We start from the raw sequence: 20,940 nt of genomic DNA, 5'->3' as shown, positions 1-20,940 counted from the left end.
GGCTACTTTTGTGGGCCACCCTGTATTTCCTTTCCACCTCTCTAACATTTTTCTTTTCTTTTTACTTTTTTTTTTTTACAGAATGGGATTTTTGTTGAATCAGGCGGGACATCCTCATTCACACTCTCATGGTGGCCCTACAAACCCACCCTCCACTGCTCATGGCCATGGCCACAGTCACAGTAGCCTGGCAGTACGAGCTGCATTTGTACATGCGCTAGGAGACCTTGCTCAAAGTGTTGGTGTACTCATTGCAGCATATATCATTCGTTTTAAGGTAAGTCCCATATGGAAATAAGTCCCATTAAAGAAACCACGCTGTATTATCTTATAATTGGCGAGGTTAGCAGCATCGTGTCTCCTCCAAGGTTACCGCATTAGCTGTTTGCCAAGCATCAGTTTCAGGATAATTTCTTGCATAACAATTCACGTGAAGGTCACTGGGCGCTTTAATTCCGATGGCAGGTCATGACAAAGTGCAAATAAACCCCTTCCTGAGCACTGCAAAGAAATGTATATTTATGAAGGCTGGGCCATTTTTCTCACTCTCCAGTGTCATGGGAATCCGAGGCTTCAGATGCCCCTTTGAACACTGATTGTTTCCTGCTGTGTTATAATGGAAATGTCAGGAGGAGGCAAGTGGATATTGTATACAGATCACCTATGGATAGTTACCATTACCATATAGTTCCATTTACAAATGGTACTTGGTCCCCAGGATAAAAGCAGGATGAAAGCGGATAGAATGCCTGGTAAGACCAGCTCAGCTGAATGTAATGATATATTTCACATAGTGGTCTGTGCAAACGGATGGGTCCAACATAGGGTTGAGCGGTAAACCGGTGTCAACGATATACCTCTGTATTAAGAAACAGCGATATGGCGATATCGCTGTTTCCAAATAACCGCAGTATTTGGTGACGCCATATGCGTGCTGACCACTCCCAAATCTGTGTCAGCCCTCATCTTGCATATGCGTACCATACATATTACTTCCTGCAGCGGCCACCCCCGGCTCCTCCTCGCTCCCATATTCAAGTCTCCGCCCACTGGCCAAGCACAGGAGGGGCGCAAAGTCAGTCAGCAGTCCATGTCCAAGCCAAGGTGGGGGAAGAGGAGTGAGAGACCCTAACGGCCCAGGTGTCAGAAATAAAGGTTGTACTGTCTGTCTTCTGCGGCCCTGGCCCTGCCTGCAAGCTGCACTGCACATGGTGATGGCACTTGATAAACTATGTCTCTCTGTGTCCCCCATACAGGGGCCACAAGACATTATTATACTGATGGCGGAGGGGTTACAAATTGTTGTCCCATACATTATAATGTCACCTTGTGGCCCTCTTACAGTATAGTTCCTAAGTCCAGACAGTATAATGTCTCCTGGTGACTCTTGTGGCCCACTGCCTGCCGAGCAGCCAGCCCATATATATTATATAATGTCTCCTTGTGGCCTGCTGCCTGCCCATACAGTGTATAATGTCTCCTTTACATTTCTTAATATCGTTATCGTGGGAATATTTTTGATATCGCCCAATCCTAGTCCAACATAGTGTTGAGTGAACTTGTGTTTTAAGTTCGGCGTCCAAAGTTTGGGTTTGGGTTATTGAAGAATCCCGTTATTATCCGTGGTAGCGGAATTCTATGACTGAGCCATTCCGTCATGAAGTCTATACTGGCCACAGACTTCTATTATGATGGAATGCCTCTTATAGGCTTCCATGGTGCATGCTTGTTCAATAACCCGAACTTTGGGGGCGTGGCCGAGCCAGCATGGAGTGAGGAAGCAGGATTGCAGTGCTCCTACAAAATCCTGTGAAATATCCTTTATACACCTGGCATAATCGGGGTTTTTTGAGCGCATTCACTATATGCTGGACCCCTTCATACTTGGGGACACTCTGCCCGGAGCTGGATTGCTGAGTTTTGGCTGTGGTGCTGTGGATGCCGACGGATTGAGGGAGAGGAGCAGAGGGACGCAAACTGAGGAGAGTGTGGAGTGAGGCCGGGACACGATCCGCCACAAGGTACACAGTGCAAGTACGGCTTGCTGAAAGTTGCTAACAACTTACCTTGGACTGCTGCCGATACCTGCTGGAATCTTGAGCCGAAGACCGAGGCGGGAAGAAGCCGCGCGGTGGGCGCCATCTTGCCGTTAAGTGTATGTGCAGCGGCGCTCCTCTCTGCCCCAGCAAACGGAGTGGATCGGCGAAACGCTCTGTATCTCCCTACTTCCACTATTATCCTGAAGTCCTGCAGTGGTAATCCTGTTAGGAGTCCTTATATATGAAAGCTGCAGAGTTCACCACAGTTTATATGAAAGTTTAATGGTGGTGCTGGTGTACTTATCCCCATCCCCCCTGAGGAATGTAAAGATATCTGGCAGTCTACTTGGCTGTGTGGCAGGACTTGCTGAATTTAATAAAGCCTCATCTTGATTTGCTGCATGAGTGACAAACCCCAGCAGATCTTTAAAGTGTCTGTGGACTATTTCTATGGGCCGCAAAACTTCTTCTGTGGCTCCATGATCTGTTAAACGATTCATGGACGCCATGAGTCAAACTGAACAGGAAAGTGAGGGGTCTCCTGTCCCTGGTTCCTCTGCTGAAGCCTCTCAAATTATGAAAGCTATAGCTGCCTGTCAAGCTGCTCTTACATCAAAGATAGACCATCTACAGTCTGACCTTAGCTGTTTGCGACACGATTTTGACAAAATACGTGAAAGAACATCTGCAGTGGAGCAAAGAGTGAGTGATGTGGAAGATGCGTCCAGAGCAGCTGGAAATGACACCAGGCAGCTGCTGCAACAGGTACAGATGCTGCAAGCCAGGGCGGAGGACACTGAGAACCGCAATAGACGTAACAACGTCCGTATCCTGGGCTTACCGGAGCGAGCAGAAGGGTCTACCTCAGAAATTTTTGCGGAACAGCTCATAAAAGAAGTGTTACATCCCATCTCACTTTCCAGTTGCTTTGTTTATAGAAAGGGCACATCGGATTCCAACCAGGCCCTTACCGCCGGGATCCCCTGCTAGACCTTTCATCATGAAGATCCTGAACTACAGGGACAGAGACGCTATTTTGCTAGCTGCTCGGCAGAAGGGGAATGTCAGCTATGAGAATGTCCGTTTGTCCTTTTACCCGGACTTTACTGCAGAGGTCCAGAAGAAAAGGAAGCAGCTTACTGAGGTCTAAGCGCGGCTGAGGGACAAAAATGTGAAATATGCCATGATCTACCCTTCTCGCTTGAGGGTGCAAGATGGTGAAACAGTCTGTTTTTTTAGTACTCCTGAAGAGGCTACTGAATGGATTGAGAGAAATCTAAATGCAAGGCCTCACCGCTGATGGTTTATACTATAGTGTTGGCAGCTGAAGCATATAATACTTGATTAAATGTTAAATTGTTTTGCTGACAAGATGGTTGGGGGAGGGGGGGAGTATCTGGTTTAAATGCACCATTATTACTCCTGTTAGATTCCCTGTTCTTTGACTTTGTCTATTGATCAGATGTTTAACCCCATATTGGTATGCTGGGTGGCAACACCCTGTATGACTATGCACTGTTGTGGGTAGACGTATATACTTGCTTCCTATCACCAACGTACCTATATGGTATATATGTTCTAATGAGTTAGGGTAGGTTATCGTACCCAGGAGTTGCTAGTTTGGGGTGTCAGGCTCAACCATGTTAGGAAGGTTTGGGCAGGGTGGGTTAGGGAGGTTGGGAATGGGTGGGTTGGAGAGGGTTTCTCTGTTGAGGGGTTCTTTGAAGTGGTTTGTGTGTGTGCGTGAATGTGCCTTCATTGGTCGGAAACTATGGAGATGTTATCTTTGGAAGAATAAATGGCGGTAATTAAGCTACTTTCGTGGAATGTTCGGGGTCTGAATGATAAGATTAAACGGTCTTTAGTGTTCAATTATCTGAAGAGGTATAACCCTGACATAATGTTATTGCAAGAAACGCACCTGCAGGGCCAGAAAGTACTAGCTTTGCGGCGCCCATGGATAGGCCCCACATATCATGCGGTTTACTCAAACTACGCTAGAGGCGTGTCTATTTTAATTGCTAAAAGTCTTCCATTTCAAATACTATCTGTGCAGCTAGACCCATATGGTAGGTATGTGATTTTACATGCTTGTGTCAGAGGCCTGCAGTACCTATTTGTGGGACTATATATTCCTCCGCCATTCCCCAGAGAGGTCCTAGACTTAATTACAGCTAAAATAGCAGGATTTCCAGCAATACCTTATATTATTATGGGTGACTATAATGCCACTTTAGATCCTATACGGGACAGAAGGGTTCCCCAGGCCTCACACAACAATGTCCTATCACATTGGGCTAATACTTATGATTTAGTAGAGGCGTGGCGCTATTTCCACCCCACAGATGCGCAATTCTCTTGCTATTCAGCTTCTACTGGCTCACTCTCTCGTATAGATCTGGCCTTTGTCAGCAGAGACTTATCCCCCTATATCAAGTCTAGTGATTATCTACCGAGAGGAGTTTCAGACCATGCCCCCCTCTTTCTGATACTGTCACAGCCGCTGGCTTCGACTGATAAGCAGTGGCGGTTAAACCCTATGTGGCTCGAGGTATTACCTGTGGTGAGCGAGAGTCTAGATGCAATGGGGGACTACTGGGCAGAAAATGAAGGGTCTACGAATCCTCTGGTAGAATGGGATGCTTTCAAATCAGTAATGAGAGGGGCATTGATTGCTGCTATTGCAACTCATAGAAAGGAACTGAATATCAAACGGATAAAACTAGAGACGGAACTAGCTGATAAGGAGAGGTTATATATACTAGATCCGTGCCCTGAGAAGCAGACTTTGTGGCTTGAGGCGCAGCGTAGGTTTACTTTGCATTTAACTGAATATATTGAGAAGAAACTTTTAAATCAGAGGCAAACTATTTTTTCAGATGGTGATAAGTGTGGCAGGGCCTTGGCGTACGTGACTAGATCTGAGACACAGCAAACGGTGGTGGCGGGAGTTCTGAATGACCAAGGGATCTTATTGAGGGAGCCTAGAGATGTCTGCCGACAGTTTGCCTCCTATTATGAGACATTGTATGCCCCCAAGATCACGTTTACTTCGGAGGAAATTGTCAATTTCTTAGCAGGTATTAATATTCCTTCTTTGGACAGAGATGACAGAGGAGCCCTGGCGGCAGACATATCGGACCTGGAGATTGAAACGGCCATTAGTTCCTTAGCAACCAAGAAAACCCCGGGACCCGATGGATTTCCTGCTGAATGGTATAAGCGATTTTCTAAAGACCTGGTTAGTAGATTTGGGAAGCTGTTGAGGTATGCACTGGAAAGTGGTTCGTTGCCACCGTCCTTTCTGGGAGCAACGATAGTAGTGATTCACAAGTCGGGGAAACCATCTGACCAGTGTAGCTCTTATCGACCTATCTCACTTCTGAATCTTGACGTCAAAATCTTTGCGAAGGTACTGGCGTTAAGATTGCGGGGGGTAATTCTCTCCTTGGTTGGGGTAGATCAATCGGGTTTTATGCCAGGGAAAGCCACAGATATTAATTTAAGGCGATTGTTCACTAATCTTCAGGTCAAACATGATAACAGAGGTATGAGGGCTCTTGCGTCCTTAGACAATGAAAAAGCATTTGATTCAGTAGAATGGGAATTTATGTGGGCAGTACTGACTCAAATGGGCTTTCCGGAGAAATTTTTGTGCTGGTTACAAATGCTTTATAGATCCCCTTCGGCGAGAGTCAGGGTGAATGGGTACACATCGGACTCCTTCCCCTTGGGTAGAGGCACTAGACAGGGCTGCCCTCTCTCCCCCCTGTTATTTGCATTAATTATGGAACCTTTGTCGATACTCATATCCTCTAATTCAGGTATAGAAGGCTGGGAAATAGCTGGAATATCAGAAAAGCTTTCATTATATGCTGATGACATGCTGGTTTACCTAGCAGATTCAGGGAAATCCTTGGATACCCTTTTAGGTGTTGTTGATCAATTTGGGGGTTTCTCGGGTCTCCGTGTGAACTGGGCTAAGTCTAGTCTATGTCTGGTTGATGATGTTGACCCAGCTCGCATTTCGGTGAACAATAAGCTTCAGATTGTGGAGCAATTTACATATTTGGGGATTATTGTTCATAAAGAAGTAGCAAAATTTTATGATTTGAATGTTGCTCCTACAATGCAATCCATTACTCGAAAGCTAGAGGCTTGGGAAAACCTTCCTTTAACTCTGATTGGGCGTATCAATGTGGTAAAAATGATTCTTCTCCCAAAATTGCTATACTTATATAGGGCTGCCCCAGTGTTACTCCCCAAGAGACATTTTGCTACTTTGGATAGAATAATCGCTCCCTTTCTATGGAATAAGTCTTCTCCCAGAATAGCGAGATCCACCCTCCAGGCGTCTTACCTGCGGGGGGGTCTTGCCAAACCTGTACATGTACTATGTAGCGGTGCAGCTGAGCTATGTGGCGTGGTGGGTACGGGCTGACTCAGGTAACCCGGCGGTAGTGTTGGAGGCAGCTTTATTGGGGTCCTATGAGGCACTTACGAACTTGGCATATAGGAGGGGGGCTAGGTCTACAATACACTACACCCAATCGATGGCTGCTGCAGTACAGATGTGGGTCAAATGGGGTCAGAAATGTAACCCTGATGAGAATGATATTACTTGGTCGCCATATTTGCCTTTGTGGAGAAACAGAGAGCTGTTCTCATTACTGGAGTTTGAATTTTGGCCTCAGAGGGGGGTGCGCTACCTTACCCAACTATATTATAAGGGCCTATTTAAAACCTTTAATAGTATGAAACAGGAGTTTAATTTGCCCCAGCGTTGTTTGTATAGATATCTTCAACTCAGGCATGCCTGTCAGGCTCAGTTTGGTAGAGAACCTTTAAAGCTGGAGTGTGGTACAGTTGAGGCAGCGATTAGGAGGGTTCCGTTGGTCAAACCAGTGTCGACCCTGTATGCGTCGTTGATGGCGTTGCAGGACTCCCCCCTAGACAGGGCATTTGTTAGGTGGAAAAGGGACATTGAAGGTTTGGAAGATGTTCATGTTAAAGAATCTAGCTGTACATGGAGATCTACAGTGGTAAGTGCTAGGGATCAGTTGATTCAAGTTAAATGGCTTCATAGGATTTATTATACTCCTGTGAGACTATTTAAAATGGGTAAATTGCCGAACCCTCATTGTACAAGATGTGGACATGAAAACGGTTGTCTTATACACATGGTTTGGCAGTGTCCGATTATTCATGGCTTCTGGGAAGAGATCCATAAATATTTTAATGACAAACTAGGCTTTCCTAACATCTGTACTGAACTCACTAGTCTGTTGGGAGTAGCCAACGAGATTGTTCCCACCAAATTTGGCAGGAAGCTGTATAGAATACTCTTATATTATGCTAGGAAAACTATCCTTCTCAACTGGAAACCTCCTAAGAATCCTACTGTGCAACAATGGGTACATCTAGTTAATGCTGATCTTGAATTATACAAGTTTGTGTATGAGAGAAGAGGGACCCCTGATCGCTTCATGAAGTTATGGGACCCCTGGATTGGAGCCCGGACTCTAGTACCATAGATGACTGAAAGACTGTTCTGACCAATGAAGGTGTGTGTGTGTGCAGTACTTTTAATCTTCCTTAGGATTGATATGTTGGGTACTGTTCATCCTGAAAGTGATATCTTTTTCTTCTGTCCCAAACTTGGGTCATGAGGAACTGTTATGATTGATCCCATGTATTTGATTTGTACTGGACTCAATTGATGATTGTCTGTATTTGATGTGTTTGTTATGCTTTTTGCTAAATTAATAAATAAAAAGATACTATTAAAAAATAACCCGAACTTTGGACGCCAAACTTGAAAGTTCGCTCAACACTAGTCCAACACAATCTGTGCACGCTGGCTCCTCCTGCTTCCTCTGCCAGCATCCCCCACTCCTAGATGTACAGCGTCAGGTTCCTGCATAGTCTTCCCTCTGGCCCTGCAATCAAGAAGGAGAGGTGGTGCAAAGAGTGTTTTATGTCGCCCTTGGTGCACTTAACAGCTCATTTGTATATGGATTATAAGCACCTTTTCTCTAGAATGAAGCAAAGGATCAAGACTCCCTTTAAAAATGTGTGTAATCCGAGAGCTGATTGCTACATGTAAAGTGGGCCTGACATCTGATGGTAAGACAGACCCAGATCATGTTTAACATGCCATCATTTATTAAGATTCAAATTACTAACGTTGCTAAAAATAAAAACCCTTAAATCTATCTGTATGACAGGGATTATCTTCGGCTTCACACAATATTATAGGGCATCTGTCAGCAGAGTTGTGCCTATATACACTGCTCAAAAAAAATAAAGGGAACACTTAAACAACACAATGTAACTCCAAGTCAATCACACTTCTGTGAAATCAAACTATCCAGGTAGGAAGCAACACTGAGTGACAATCAATTTCACATGCTGTTGTGCAAATGGGATAGACAACAGGTGGAAATTATAGGCAATTAGCAAGACACCCCCAATAAAGGAGTAGTTCTGCAGGTGGTCACCACAGACCACTTCTCAGTTCCTATGCTTCCTGGCTGATGTTTTGGTCACTTTTGAATGCTGGCGGTGCTTTCACTCTAGTGGTAGCATGAGACGGAGTCTACAACCCACACAAGTGGCTCAGGTAGTGCAGCTTATCCAGGATGGCACATCAATGCGAGCTGTGGCAAGAAGGTTTGCTGTGTCTGTCAGCATAGTGTCCAGAGCATGGAGGCACTACCAGGAGACAGGCCAGTACATCAGGAGACGTGGAGGAGGCTGTAGGAGGGAAACAACCCAGCAGCAGGACCGCTACCTCCGCCTTTGTGCAAGGAGGAACAGGAGGAGCACTGCTAGAGCCCTGCAAAATGACCTCCAGCAGGCCACAAATGTGCATGTGTCTGCTCAAATGGTCAGAAACAGACTCCATGAGGGTGATATGAGAGCCCGACGTCCACAGGTGGGGGTTGTGCTTACAGCCCAACACCGTGCAGGACGTTTGGCATTTGCCAGAGAACACCAAGATTGGCAAATTCGCCACTGGCGCCCTGTGCTCTTCACAGATGAAAGCAGGTTCACACTGAGCACATGTGACAGAGTCTGGAGACGCCGTGGAGAACGTTCTGCTGCCTTCAACATCCTTAAGCATGACCGGTTTGGCATTGGGTCAGTAATGGTGTGGGGTGGCATTTCTTTGGAGGGCCGCACAGCCCTCCATGTGCTCACCAGAGGTAGCCTGACTGCCATTAGGTACTGAGATGAGATCCTCAGACCCCTTGTGAGACCATATGCTGGTGCGGTTGGCCCTGGGTTCCTCCTAATGCAAGACAATGCTAGACCTCATGTGGCTGGAGTGTGTCAGCAGTTCCTGCAAGACGAAGGCATTGATGCTATGGACTGGCCCGCCCGTTCCCCAGACCTGAATCCAATTGAGCACATCTGGGACATCATGTCTCGCTCTATCCACCAACGTCACGTTGCACCACAGACTTTCTAGGAGTTGGCAGATGCTTTAGTCCAGGTCTGGTAGGAGATCCCTCAGGAGACCGTCCACCACCTCATCAGGAGCATGCACAGGCGTTGTAGGGAGGTCATACAGGCACGTGGAGGCCACACACACTACTGAGCCTCATTTTGACTTGTTTTAAGGACATTACATCAAAGTTGGATCAGCCTGTAGTGTGTTTTTCCACTTTAATTTTGAGTGGGACTCCAAATCCAGACCTCCATGGGTTAAAAAATTTGATTTCCATTTTTTTAATTTTTGTGTGATTTTGTTGTCAGCACATTCAACTATTTAAAGAATAAAGTATTTCAGAAGAATATTTAATTAATTCAGATCTAGGATGTGTTATTTTTGTGTTCCCTTTATTTTTTTGAGCAGTGTATAAAATGCCCATCTATGCCATTTATAGCTAGGTTTACATGATGTTTGGCAGGTTGTTCTTCCATTTGCCTTTTTGATCAAAAGGAGTGGATTGTGGCACAAGGGGTAATGAAAACCGCTCCAAAGTTTTGTAGGGAATATTTCCCCCGTGTGCCACAGTCCAGGTTTCTTTTTGATCTTCCGGGAGAACAAATGTCCCAAACATCATGTTAAGCTAGCCTTCTACATCTGTCACCAGTTGTAGTAATGAACGCAGGAATAGTTTTTACATCAAGGTCGGTGGAGATTGTGCTTTCATCACTACTGGTTTCAACTGTTTTCAGATTTTCCCACACATTGCTATTAGACTGATGAACTGAGGGCATTCGTAGAAATGATGGGTTTAAATCTAATGTCTACTTTACTTCTCCAGCCAGAATACAAGCTTGCAGACCCCATCTGTACCTACGTATTTTCCGTACTCGTCCTGTTCACCACAGTGCGCATTGTAAGAGACACTGTACTAATTATACTTGAAGGTGAGTAGAAATTTTGCTTTGTGTGTGTGTATTTATATATTTATACACCATGTTCAGATGTGGCAGAACTGCCATGGATTTGCAATGCAGACTTTGCACCACAAATCTGTTCCAGTTTACAGTACAATACATGGGGATTTCAAAACTCTTTTCACATGTAGTGGAAAACTCGTCCTGGGAATCATGAAAGTGCAGCAGATTGCTTATTCTTATGGAGAAATGTCTTGGACTGCACCTCTTGCAGTGCATAGGTTAAATTCTCCAGTAAATCTGCATAGCAAATTGCAGAAAATAAGTTGCATGTAGAATTATCCTTAGGTGTCTCTTTATACTTGTGGTGGGAGAAATTAATGCTATGCAGGAAATTGATAACTTTTAAGCCGGAGCTCAACCTAGGTGATATTTTCAGAATGACGACTTACACGATGTCTACAGTAGTTTAGCTGGACTACGTGATGGATTATCAGAACATGACTAATATATTCTTAGATGATGTGGTTTGGAATAGCTGGTTGTCTTGTCACACATTAGCTGACAAAACCGAGGAATTCAACAGAACACCTAAATCTGTTACAACTAGTGGATCAAAGTACCATCGGTTAGAATGGATTTGTCCCATAAAGATAAGTTAATGATCATCCTGACATTCAGATCATTTAACTTTTATTGTTGTATCTATAACTAGTTTAATTGGGAATGTTTTGATGTAGAGAACAAAAATGACGTGGATTATACAGAATACACAGAACTAGAAGTTAAGACTTTGTGAACAGTTAGGCCTCTTTCACACTGGCGTGTGCGCCCCGTTGCCGTATTGCGACCCGCAATACAAGAGCACAGTCCGTGGGGCAGCCTCAGCAGATCGTAGGCCCATTCACTTGAATGGGTCCGCGATCCAGCCGTTCCGCAAAAAGATAGAACATGTTCTATCTTTTTGCGGAACGGAAGTACGGGACGAAACCCCATGGAAGCACTCCGTAGTGCTTCCGTAGGGTTCCGTTCCGCATCTCCGGATTTGCGGACCCATTTCTTCTAAAAACAAAGTTTTATAATATGTAAATTAGGTCTCTACCAGCAAGTAGGGCGGCTACTTGCTGGTAGCAGCTGCAGAAAACCGCCCCCTCGTCGTGTTGATTGACAGGGCCAGCCGGGATCTCCTCCTCCGGCCAGCCCTGTCGGCATTTCAAAAATCGCGCGCCTGTGTTCATTCGGCGCAGGCACTCTGAGATGAGGAGGCTCGCCTCCTCAGAACTCCCTCAGTGCGCCTGCACCGATGACATCACCGAAATAGAAGACGTCATCGGCGCAGGCGCACTGAGGGAGTGCTGAGGAGGCGAGCCTCCTCAGCTCAGAGCGCCTGCGCCGAATGAACACAGGCGCGCGATTTTTGAAATGCCGACAGGGCTGGCCGGAGGAGGAGATCCCGGCTGGCCCAGTCAATCAACACGACGAGGGGGCGGTTTTCTGCAGCTAATTTACATATTATAAAACTTCGTTTTTAGAAGAAACTGCTGAATCAAAGTAAGTAAGACCATTATATTTTCATATATCGCAATATAAGTAATTAAACTAGCCCAAAAAAATGACTTTAGTGGGGTGACAGAAGCCCTTTTAAAGGGCTTGTCTAGGATTAGAAATACAGGGCTTTTGCTTGGCTCACAACCCCCCCACTTTAGCTGAGTTTCTAAATAGAACGGATGGTATACCTCGACTAGAAAAAGAGGTCTATGTCAAAAGGCAGTGTATCCGCCAGGTTTTCAAAAATATGGGACAAGTGGGTTTCTTCCAAGATTGGCGCGTCTTCCTCCAGGCCTGCCTCTAATCCCCTGGCGATTGGGGAAGGGAGGCTAAAGTGGTGCGGTTAGATAGCAAATCTTTATGTTCAGATCCGATGTAGGGAACAGTAGATTTGTTGGGAATGACGTAGAGGGGGAAATGGGAGCTATGTTTGAATTTGGAGACAGGTGGGTTCAGATCACACTCTTATAGATAGACATGATTTCTTAGATGTTAAGAAGTTTGATACCCTTTCAGGGGTACCGAGTAACCATCTCTTCACTAGGGGGTGGGGGTTCTGTTTTTTGGTACACAGCTGACAACTATGTATAATGGTGTGAAAACTTGTCACTTATGTTTATGTAACTTTAATAACTGTTGAAAAAAAATCTGCTTAAAAAAAAAAAAATTGCAATTATGTCAATGGGACTGGGTTGTAGTTCTCTGTTCAGCAATCCATCTGCCATCACTGCCTGTAGTGGGAAAATCCTCTAAAGCACTGATCCAAAAAATGGCCCCTTCCAATTCTCCACTGTCCTCCCTTCTCATGCATGACTGATTGTCTTCACTCTGTCATTCTTTTTTTTTCTTCCATCACTTCTGTGTATCTTCTTTTCTTTGGTCATTCTGCATTAGTGAAAGCGGTTTCATTAGCACAACAGTAGGAAATTTGATCAAATAAAAAAAAACAGTACCCTCCCCTCCCAAACAATCCCTCCTTTCTTATAGACGCAGCTATCAAAAATTGGATGAAGTTTCATGTGCTGACCATCTGCAAACCCGCCACCATATTAGAACTTCTCCCACTTGACTCCATCAGTTTCCTTGTTTCTGACATTGATTTGAACTCCAGGGTGGCACTGGGTATCACTAACATTACAAGTGGCATCCTTGTCCGATCTACACTCCTTCCAATACCCCGATCAAGGACCTTTTACAAATACTTAAGGCACCGACATCTTGTTCAGTCAGAACTTTGAGGCTCTGCTACTATTAATCGTACTCTATTGAAACTATAGTCAGTCCCTACGACAAAATCCATGCCCCTCAGATCTATTTGTCATGATTGGGAGCAAGGAGACTTTTTTTTTTTATTAAGTCTTCACCTTTTCTCTCCTGGGAATCGGAAGTAGGCAAAACCTTCTCAAATGTCGAATGGACGACAGCTTTACGCTTCTCTGCTAAATTGTTAAAATGTACCACACACTATGAATAAATCATGAAAACCATGCTTTGGTGGTACTAAACCCCTGACAGATTGTGTCACATGTTCCTGGGAGTCTCACATCAGTGCTGGAGAAACTGTGGTGGTAAAGGCCTTTTAATGCATACCCTATGGCAGGCATGCTCAACCTGCGGCCCTCCAGCTGTTTCAAAACTACAACTCCCAGCATGCCTGAACAGCCTACAGCAGGGCATTGTGGGAGTTGTAGTTTTACAACAGCTGGAGGGCCGCAGGTTGAGCATGCCTGCCCTATGGTATTGCGCTCTTCTTAATAACCTGTTGTAAGAGGTCTTTTCTATAGCATCTAAACTGGTGGGATACCCAATAGCTCATACTATATCTGGAATTTGATAACATACCAAAGAAATATAAAGGGGTATTGGCACATTTATTTCTGGCAATGAAACTAGCAATTATTGCCAACTTGAAGAGCACAAGCGTTCCTCCAATTTCTGATATACTACATCACATTAATTCCACTTGTATGTTTGAGAAATCACTGTCCTTCATTCACCATCCCCCTGGCAGGTACTTGAAACTATGGGACCCATGGTCTACATCTAGGTACTACATTCCTACATAAAACTATCTAGTTTTATATATACAGTGCTGCCCATAATTATTTATACCCCTGTCAAATTTTGACTTAGTTACTTTTATTCAACCAGCAAGTAATGTTGTGACGGGAAATGACATAGGTGTCTCCCAAAAGATAATAAGACTATGTACAAGAGGCATTATTGTGGGAAAAAACATCTCTGCTTTTATTTACATTTGAGCAAAAAATACAAGATGTTCTGCACTGTGGAAAATCTCAGAGGACGTGGTCGGAAGCCAAAAGTGACACCTGTGCTGGCCAGGAGGATAGTTAGAGAGGTGAAAAAGAATCCAAGTATCACCACCAAGGCGATCCTGGTGAATCTGGGCTCTGCTGGTGGCAATGTCTCAAGGCAGACAATCCAACGCACAATGCAGACCAAGGAGGACGCCACTTCTCCAGATAAGGCACACAAAATCTTGGCCTTTGCAAAAGCTCATCTGGACAAAGAAGACTTCTGGTCAGATGAAACAAAAATTTAATTGTTTGGTCACAATGATGTTTCTTTCATTTGGCGTAAAAAAGGATAAGCCTTCAACCCAAAGAACACCATCCTCACTGTCAAACATGGTGGTGGGAACCTAATGCTTTGGGGGTGTTTTTCAGCCAATGGACCAGGGAACCTAATCACAGAAAACGGCACCATGAAAAAGGAGCAATACATGAGGATTCTCAACGACTACATCAGGCAGTCTGTAGAGAAACTTGGCCTTGGGCACCAGTGGACATTTCAGCATGACAATGACCCAAAACACACAGCAAAATTGGTGAAGAAATGGTTAGCAGACAACAACATTAACATTTTGGAGTGGCCCAGCCAGAGTCCACACTTGAATCCAATGAGAATCTGTGGAGGGAGCTAAAGATCAGGGTGATGGCAAGAAGATCCTCCAACCTGAAAGATTTGGAGCTCATTGCTAATGATGAATGGGCAAAAATACCTGTGGAGACATGCAAAAAGCTGGTCTGCAATTATACGAAGCGTTAGATTGCTGTAATAGCCAATAAAGGCTTTTCTATTGATTATTGAGAAGGGTATGAATAATTTTGGACTGGACACTTTTTGCTCAAATGTAAATAAAAGCTGAGAAATGTTTCCCCCCAATAATGCCTCTTGTACATCGACTTATTATCTTTGGGAGACACCCATGTCATTTCCTGTCAAAATTTGCCAGGGGTATGAATAATTATTGGCAGCACTGTATATTATAATATATATATATATATATATATATATATAGATCTGTTCTTTATGCGCGACCAAACGACTGCACCGATCTTCACCAAATTTGGCACACAGGTACATCAGAAGTCCGGGAAGGTTTTAGACTGGGTCTCTGCTCTCAAGGACGTACCGTTCCTGAGATATTCCCATAAAATGACCCACATTAGCCAATACAAGTCTTTCTCTTCAAATCCCAACTGCCATAAACACAGTTTCACTCCAGGTTTCCATAACAACCCAGCCATTTTTCTTTACTGCCTAAAGGGGCAGGTACTGTGGAGGTCAGTGTTATTAAATGGGCGGGCGCTATGAAGGTCTCTGTTAAAGGGGCAAGCACTGTGGAGGTCACTGTTATGGGGGAAACTGTATCTTTTTACGTCACACGGAAAGATAAAATGAAATAGATGAAATATACCCGTGCAAAGCCGGGTCCTTCTGCTAGTATATTATATAATACATAAGATTTATATCTCTAATTGTCCTTGTGAAGTGTTGTATAACAGCAGGACAAGTAAACATCCATGTGACTGCTGTAACCACACACTGGTCATTAAAATTGGCTGCAGTGGTTTCAGGAAATACTGGAGAAGTGAGGAATTTAGTAGGTGAGTATTAGTTATCATTTGATACTGTTAATGCTAATGTTCAAAACTCCCGGAAAATCCCTTTTGAACATCTTGTAATCACTATTCATTGCCACTGAGCGTTGACATGCATGAGCGATGCCAGGAATCTTGAACAAACAATGCTTGTGAAATCAGCTTGACGACAAAGAGTCACTGTTGGGCTTGAATAATTTCTTCCAGGCGTTCCAAAACACCTTAATGTGGATCAAATTAAAGACGACTTGATGAAAATAGATGATGTGCATTCAGTAGAAGACCTTAATGTCTGGTCCCTGACAACAGGAAAGTCCACTGCCATAATCCGTTTACAGCTCAGTAAGTACATTCCTAGCACAGGACCACACTATTAAGCTCCATACATAAAGCAATGCATCAATAGAAGAAAGTATATCTGGTAAAACCTCACTAATCTGTATCTCCTCCTGAAGTAGAATTTCAGTTTCAGAAAATAATTTGTTTAAAGAGGATTTGTCAGCAGTATCAACCCTATTATACCTGGCATACTGACTGACAAGGGTTGATTAACAATACTTGGACTGCGAAAATCCATTCTGCCGTTAAGAGTTTTTTTCCCTTTGCCTTATGACTGCACTCCTGGAGAGACCTCCTCCTCCTCCTTTGGACAGGAACTAGAAACCAGAGTCGCTTAGGTCTCTTTCACACGGGCGTTGCGGGAAAAGGTGCTGGTGCGTTGCGGGAACATGCACGATTTTTCCGCGTGAGTGCAAAACATTGTAATGCATTTTGCACTCGCGTGAGAAAAATTGCACATGTTTGGTACCCAAACCCGAACTACTTCACAGAAGTTCGGGCTTGGGATCGGTGTTCTGTAGATTTTATTATTTTCCCTTATAACATGGTTATAAGGGAAAATATCAGCATTCTTAATACATAATGCATAGTAAAATAGGGCTGGAGGGGTTAAAAAAATAATTAAACTCGCCTTAATCCACTTGCTCGCGCAGCCTGGCATCTCTTCTGTCTTCTTTTTTGCTGTGTGCAGGAAAAGGACCTGTGGTGATGTCACTCCGGTCATCACATGGTCCATCACCATGGTAAAAGATCATGTGACGGACCATGTGATGACCGGAGTGACGTCACCACAGGTCCTTTTCCTGCACACAGAAAAAAAGAAGACAGAAGAGAAGACTGGCTGCGTGAGCAAGTGGATTAAGGTGAGTTTAATTATTATTTTTTTAACCCCTCCAGCCCTATTTTACTATGCATTCTGTATTAAGAATGCTATTATTTTCCCTTATAACCATGTTATAAGGGAAAATAATAATGATCGGGTCCCCCATCCCGATCGTCGCCTAGCAACCGTGCGTGAAAATCGCACCGCATCCGCACTTGCTTGCGGATGCTTGCGATTTTCACGCAACTCCATTCATTTCTTTGGGGCCTGCGTTACGTGAAAAACGCACAAAGAGGAGCATGCTGCGATTTTTCACGCAACGCACAAGTGATGCGTGAAAATCCCTGCTTGTGTGCACAGCCCCATAGAAATGAATGGGTCAGGATTCACTGCGGGTGCAATGCGTTAAACTCGCGCATCCGCGCGGAATACTCGCCCCTGTGCATTTTTTTCTTTCTTTTTTTTTTTTTATAAATAGGGCAGTTGATTTGTTGTCTGAGGCATCTGCAGTCTAAGGCCTCATGCACACGACAGTTTTTTGGGTCTGCATCCAAGCCACAGTTTTTGCGGCTCGGGTGCGGACCCATTAACGTCAATGGGGCCGCAAAAGATGCGGACAGCACTCCGTGTGCTGTCCGCATCCATTGCTCCGTTCCGTGGCCCTGCAAAAGAAATATAGCATGTCCTATTCTTGTCCGTTTTGCGGACAATAGGCATTTCTACAATGTAACGGTCGTGTGCATGAGGCCTAACTGCAATGATCGGCCAGAGGGACAGCTCTTTTTAATTTGCCACATAGGGCCCTTTGGCTTAGGAATTGGAATAGTGATGCTGGGTCTAAAGCTAAGTTATGTGCCTTCCCATGTCAAGGTGAATTTTTATTTGGGCTGATGTAGGGGTGGGCGATATGCGATATAAATTTGTGCCACGATATGGATTTTGTGCATATCTCGGCGCGCACCATGTTCTCCTGAGCCGCCACAGTGGAGAAGGAGGGAGTCCCTCCCTCCCCACTGTGCGCGGCTGCCACTGACCACCAATGAGAACAGAGTAGGAGGAGGAGGGGAGGGACTGTGGCCACTGCGCCACCAATGAATGTGCCGGCCATATCCCACAGGGTCCCCCCCCATCATTGGTGGCAGTGGGCAGTTCCGATCTGAGTCCCAGCAGTGTAATGCTGGGGCTCCGATCGGTTACCATGGCAGCCAGGAGTCACGCTACTGAAGTCCTGGCTGCGATGGTATGTTAGTGAGCAGCGTTATACACACGTGCGCCGTGGCCGCCGGGCGCTCCTTCTCATAGGCGCCGCACAGACCTATGAGAAGGAGCGGCCACGGCGCACGTGAGTATAATGCTGCTCGCTAACATACCATCGCAGCCAGGACTTCAGTAGCGTGACTCCTGGCTGCCATGGTAACCGATCGGAGCCCCAGCATTACACTGCTGGGACTCCGATCGGAACTGCCCACTGCCACCAATGAGGGGGGAGGGGGACTCCTGTGGCCACTGCCACCAATGATTAATACTGGGGAGGGGGTGTTTGAGTTACCAGAGGGGGCTGATCAGGGGCTGGGGGGCACATGAGAGGCTGGCTGCCATGGTCAACTCCCTGCTGTTGTGTCCACAAAGCACAGGGCAGCAGGGAGAGTCTAAAGTCCTATTCACCCTAATAGAGCTCTATTAGGGTGAATATGACAAGGGTTCTAGCCCTTAAGGAGGCTAATAGTTATTAAACAAAAAGCAAAAAAAAAAAAAAAAAAAGTTTGAACACCCCCCCCCAAATATAGAAAACAATATATCGCACATGCTTAAAATTATATTGCAATATAGATTTTAGGCCATATCGCCCACCCCTAGGCTGATGCTTGATAAATGACTGGAGAAAGCTTTGGATAAGAAAAAAGGGATTCCATACTATTAGGGGCCGGGCGCATTCATACGACTGCAGACCGCAAATTGCGGTCCACAATGAATGGGCAATGGGCGTGTGAATCCCGTATTGCGGTGTGGACTCAATGACTTGAATGGGTCCGTGATTCGCAATATACGGCAAAAGATAGGACATGTCCTATTTTTTGTGGTGCAGAGGCACAGATCTAAAAGCCCATGGAAGTGTTTTGTAGTGCTTCCGATCCATTCCTCTGCTCCACGCCGTATCTTGCGGACCCACTTATGTCAATACGGGCACAGGCGGCCTACGGTAATGTTAATGAGCCCTTAGGATCTGCAGGAGGGCTGAAAACTTTCATCGTAAGAGTATTATAGAGGAAAAGAAAAATATAATAAAGAAATTGGGTAGGTTTCAAATTATACTAAATCTTAAGTGCTTGGAGCACAGAGTCTGGTGTACAAAAGTTTTTGGATGAAATCCATTCCCTCAAGAGTGTTTTATGGTGACCATGGATCTGCGAGATGCATATTATCATATCCCAATACATTTGGCCTGCCGGAAATTTCTGTGAGCAGCTGTTCAGTTGAGAGACAGTTCTTCACCTTCAGTTTTGTGCTCTCCCTTCTGGTCTGTCACAGGCTCCGAGAGTCTTTACCAAGGTTGTAGCAGAGATGATGCCCCATGTCCAGGAGAGAGAGATGTAGTGATCGTTCCTTTCCTGGACTATATCCTTTTGGTGGCAAACTCAGAGCAAAGACTTAAACAGAAGATAGCCTGGGTAAACAAAGTCTTAGGCCCCTTTCACACAGGCGAGTATTCCGTGCGGATGCGATGCGTGAGTTGAATGCATTGCACCCGCACTGAATACCGACCCATTCATTTCTATAGGGCTGTGCACACGAGCGGTGATTTTCATGCATCACTTGTGCGTTGCGTGAAAATCGCAGCATGCTCTATATTCTGCGTTTTTCACGCAACGCAGGCCCCATAGAAGTGAATGGGGTTGCGTGAAAATCGCAAGAAAGTGCGGATGCGGTGCGATTTTCACGCGTGGTTGCTAGGTGACAGTCTATTCACTGTATTATTTTCCCTTATAACCTGGTTATAAGGGAAAATAAGAGCATTCTGAATACAGAATGCTTAGTAGGTGATCAATTGAGGGTTAAAAAAAATTAACTCCCCTTCTCTTGTTCGCGTAGTTCCCGGTCTCTTCTTTACTTCTTAAAAGATGAACTACCGGCTAGGACCTGTGGTGACGTCAGATCACATGCTCCAATCACATGGTCCATCACCACTGTGATGGACCATGTGATTGGAGCATGTGATCTGACGTCACCAAAGGTCCTTTAGCCCTTCTACGCGAACAAGAGGAGAAGGTGAGTTAATTTTTTTTTTTAACCCTCAATTGATCACCTACTAAGCATTCTGTATTCAGAATGCTATTATTTTCCCTTATAACCATGTTATAAGGGAAAATAATAACATCTACACAACACCTAACCCAAGCACGAACTTCTGTGAAGAAGTTCGGGTTTGGGTACCAAACATGCGTGATTTTTCTCACGCGAGTGCAAAACGCATTACAATGTTTTGCACTCGCGCGGAAAAATCGCGGGTTTTCCCGCAACGCACTCGCACATTTTCCCGCAACGCCCGTGTGAAAGAGGCCTTAGTTAAAGTCCAACTTATCCCCAAGTCAATTTTAGTTTCTGGGGGTGGTGTTTTCTTACCCACCAAAAGGCTCTGTTAGTCTGTTCAAAAATGTGAAATGGCCTCAGTATCTGTCACGCCCTGCCCTGTGAGTGATCTGAGAAGATCTGTCAGACTTGCTGCACGTGAATCTGACAGATTGCTTTGTTATGACTTTGGGCAGGATCCCACCCCCTCACAGGTTCTGCTCATTAGTTAGTGATGCTATTTATACCTGCCTCTCGCTATAGCCCTTGCGGTTTATAGTTTCTCCTGCAGTTCTCTGCTGGTGTTTGGTGGATCTTCTGCTCCCAGTTTGTCTTTAGTTAAGTCCTCCTGTTTGTTCTGGCTAGG

General features: G+C 44.9%; 1 protein-coding gene across 1 annotated transcript in view; it reads left to right on the top strand.

The window, feature by feature from the left end:
• Positions 1 to 20,940, top strand: part of SLC30A4 (solute carrier family 30 member 4) — a 44,789-nt gene that overhangs the window by 17,135 nt on the left and 6,714 nt on the right. Inside the window, exons 4-6 of the mRNA XM_040414028.1 lie at positions 82 to 277; positions 10,316 to 10,421; positions 16,052 to 16,186. Of these exons, the coding sequence (XP_040269962.1) occupies positions 82 to 277; positions 10,316 to 10,421; positions 16,052 to 16,186 (437 nt within the window). The remainder of the gene's footprint in view (positions 1 to 81; positions 278 to 10,315; positions 10,422 to 16,051; positions 16,187 to 20,940) is intronic.

Source organism: Bufo bufo, chromosome 1 (assembly GCF_905171765.1).
Source record: "Bufo bufo chromosome 1, aBufBuf1.1, whole genome shotgun sequence".
In the NCBI taxonomy this organism is placed as follows: domain Eukaryota; kingdom Metazoa; phylum Chordata; class Amphibia; order Anura; family Bufonidae; genus Bufo; species Bufo bufo.
This window is presented reverse-complemented; position numbering and strand designations above follow the sequence as displayed.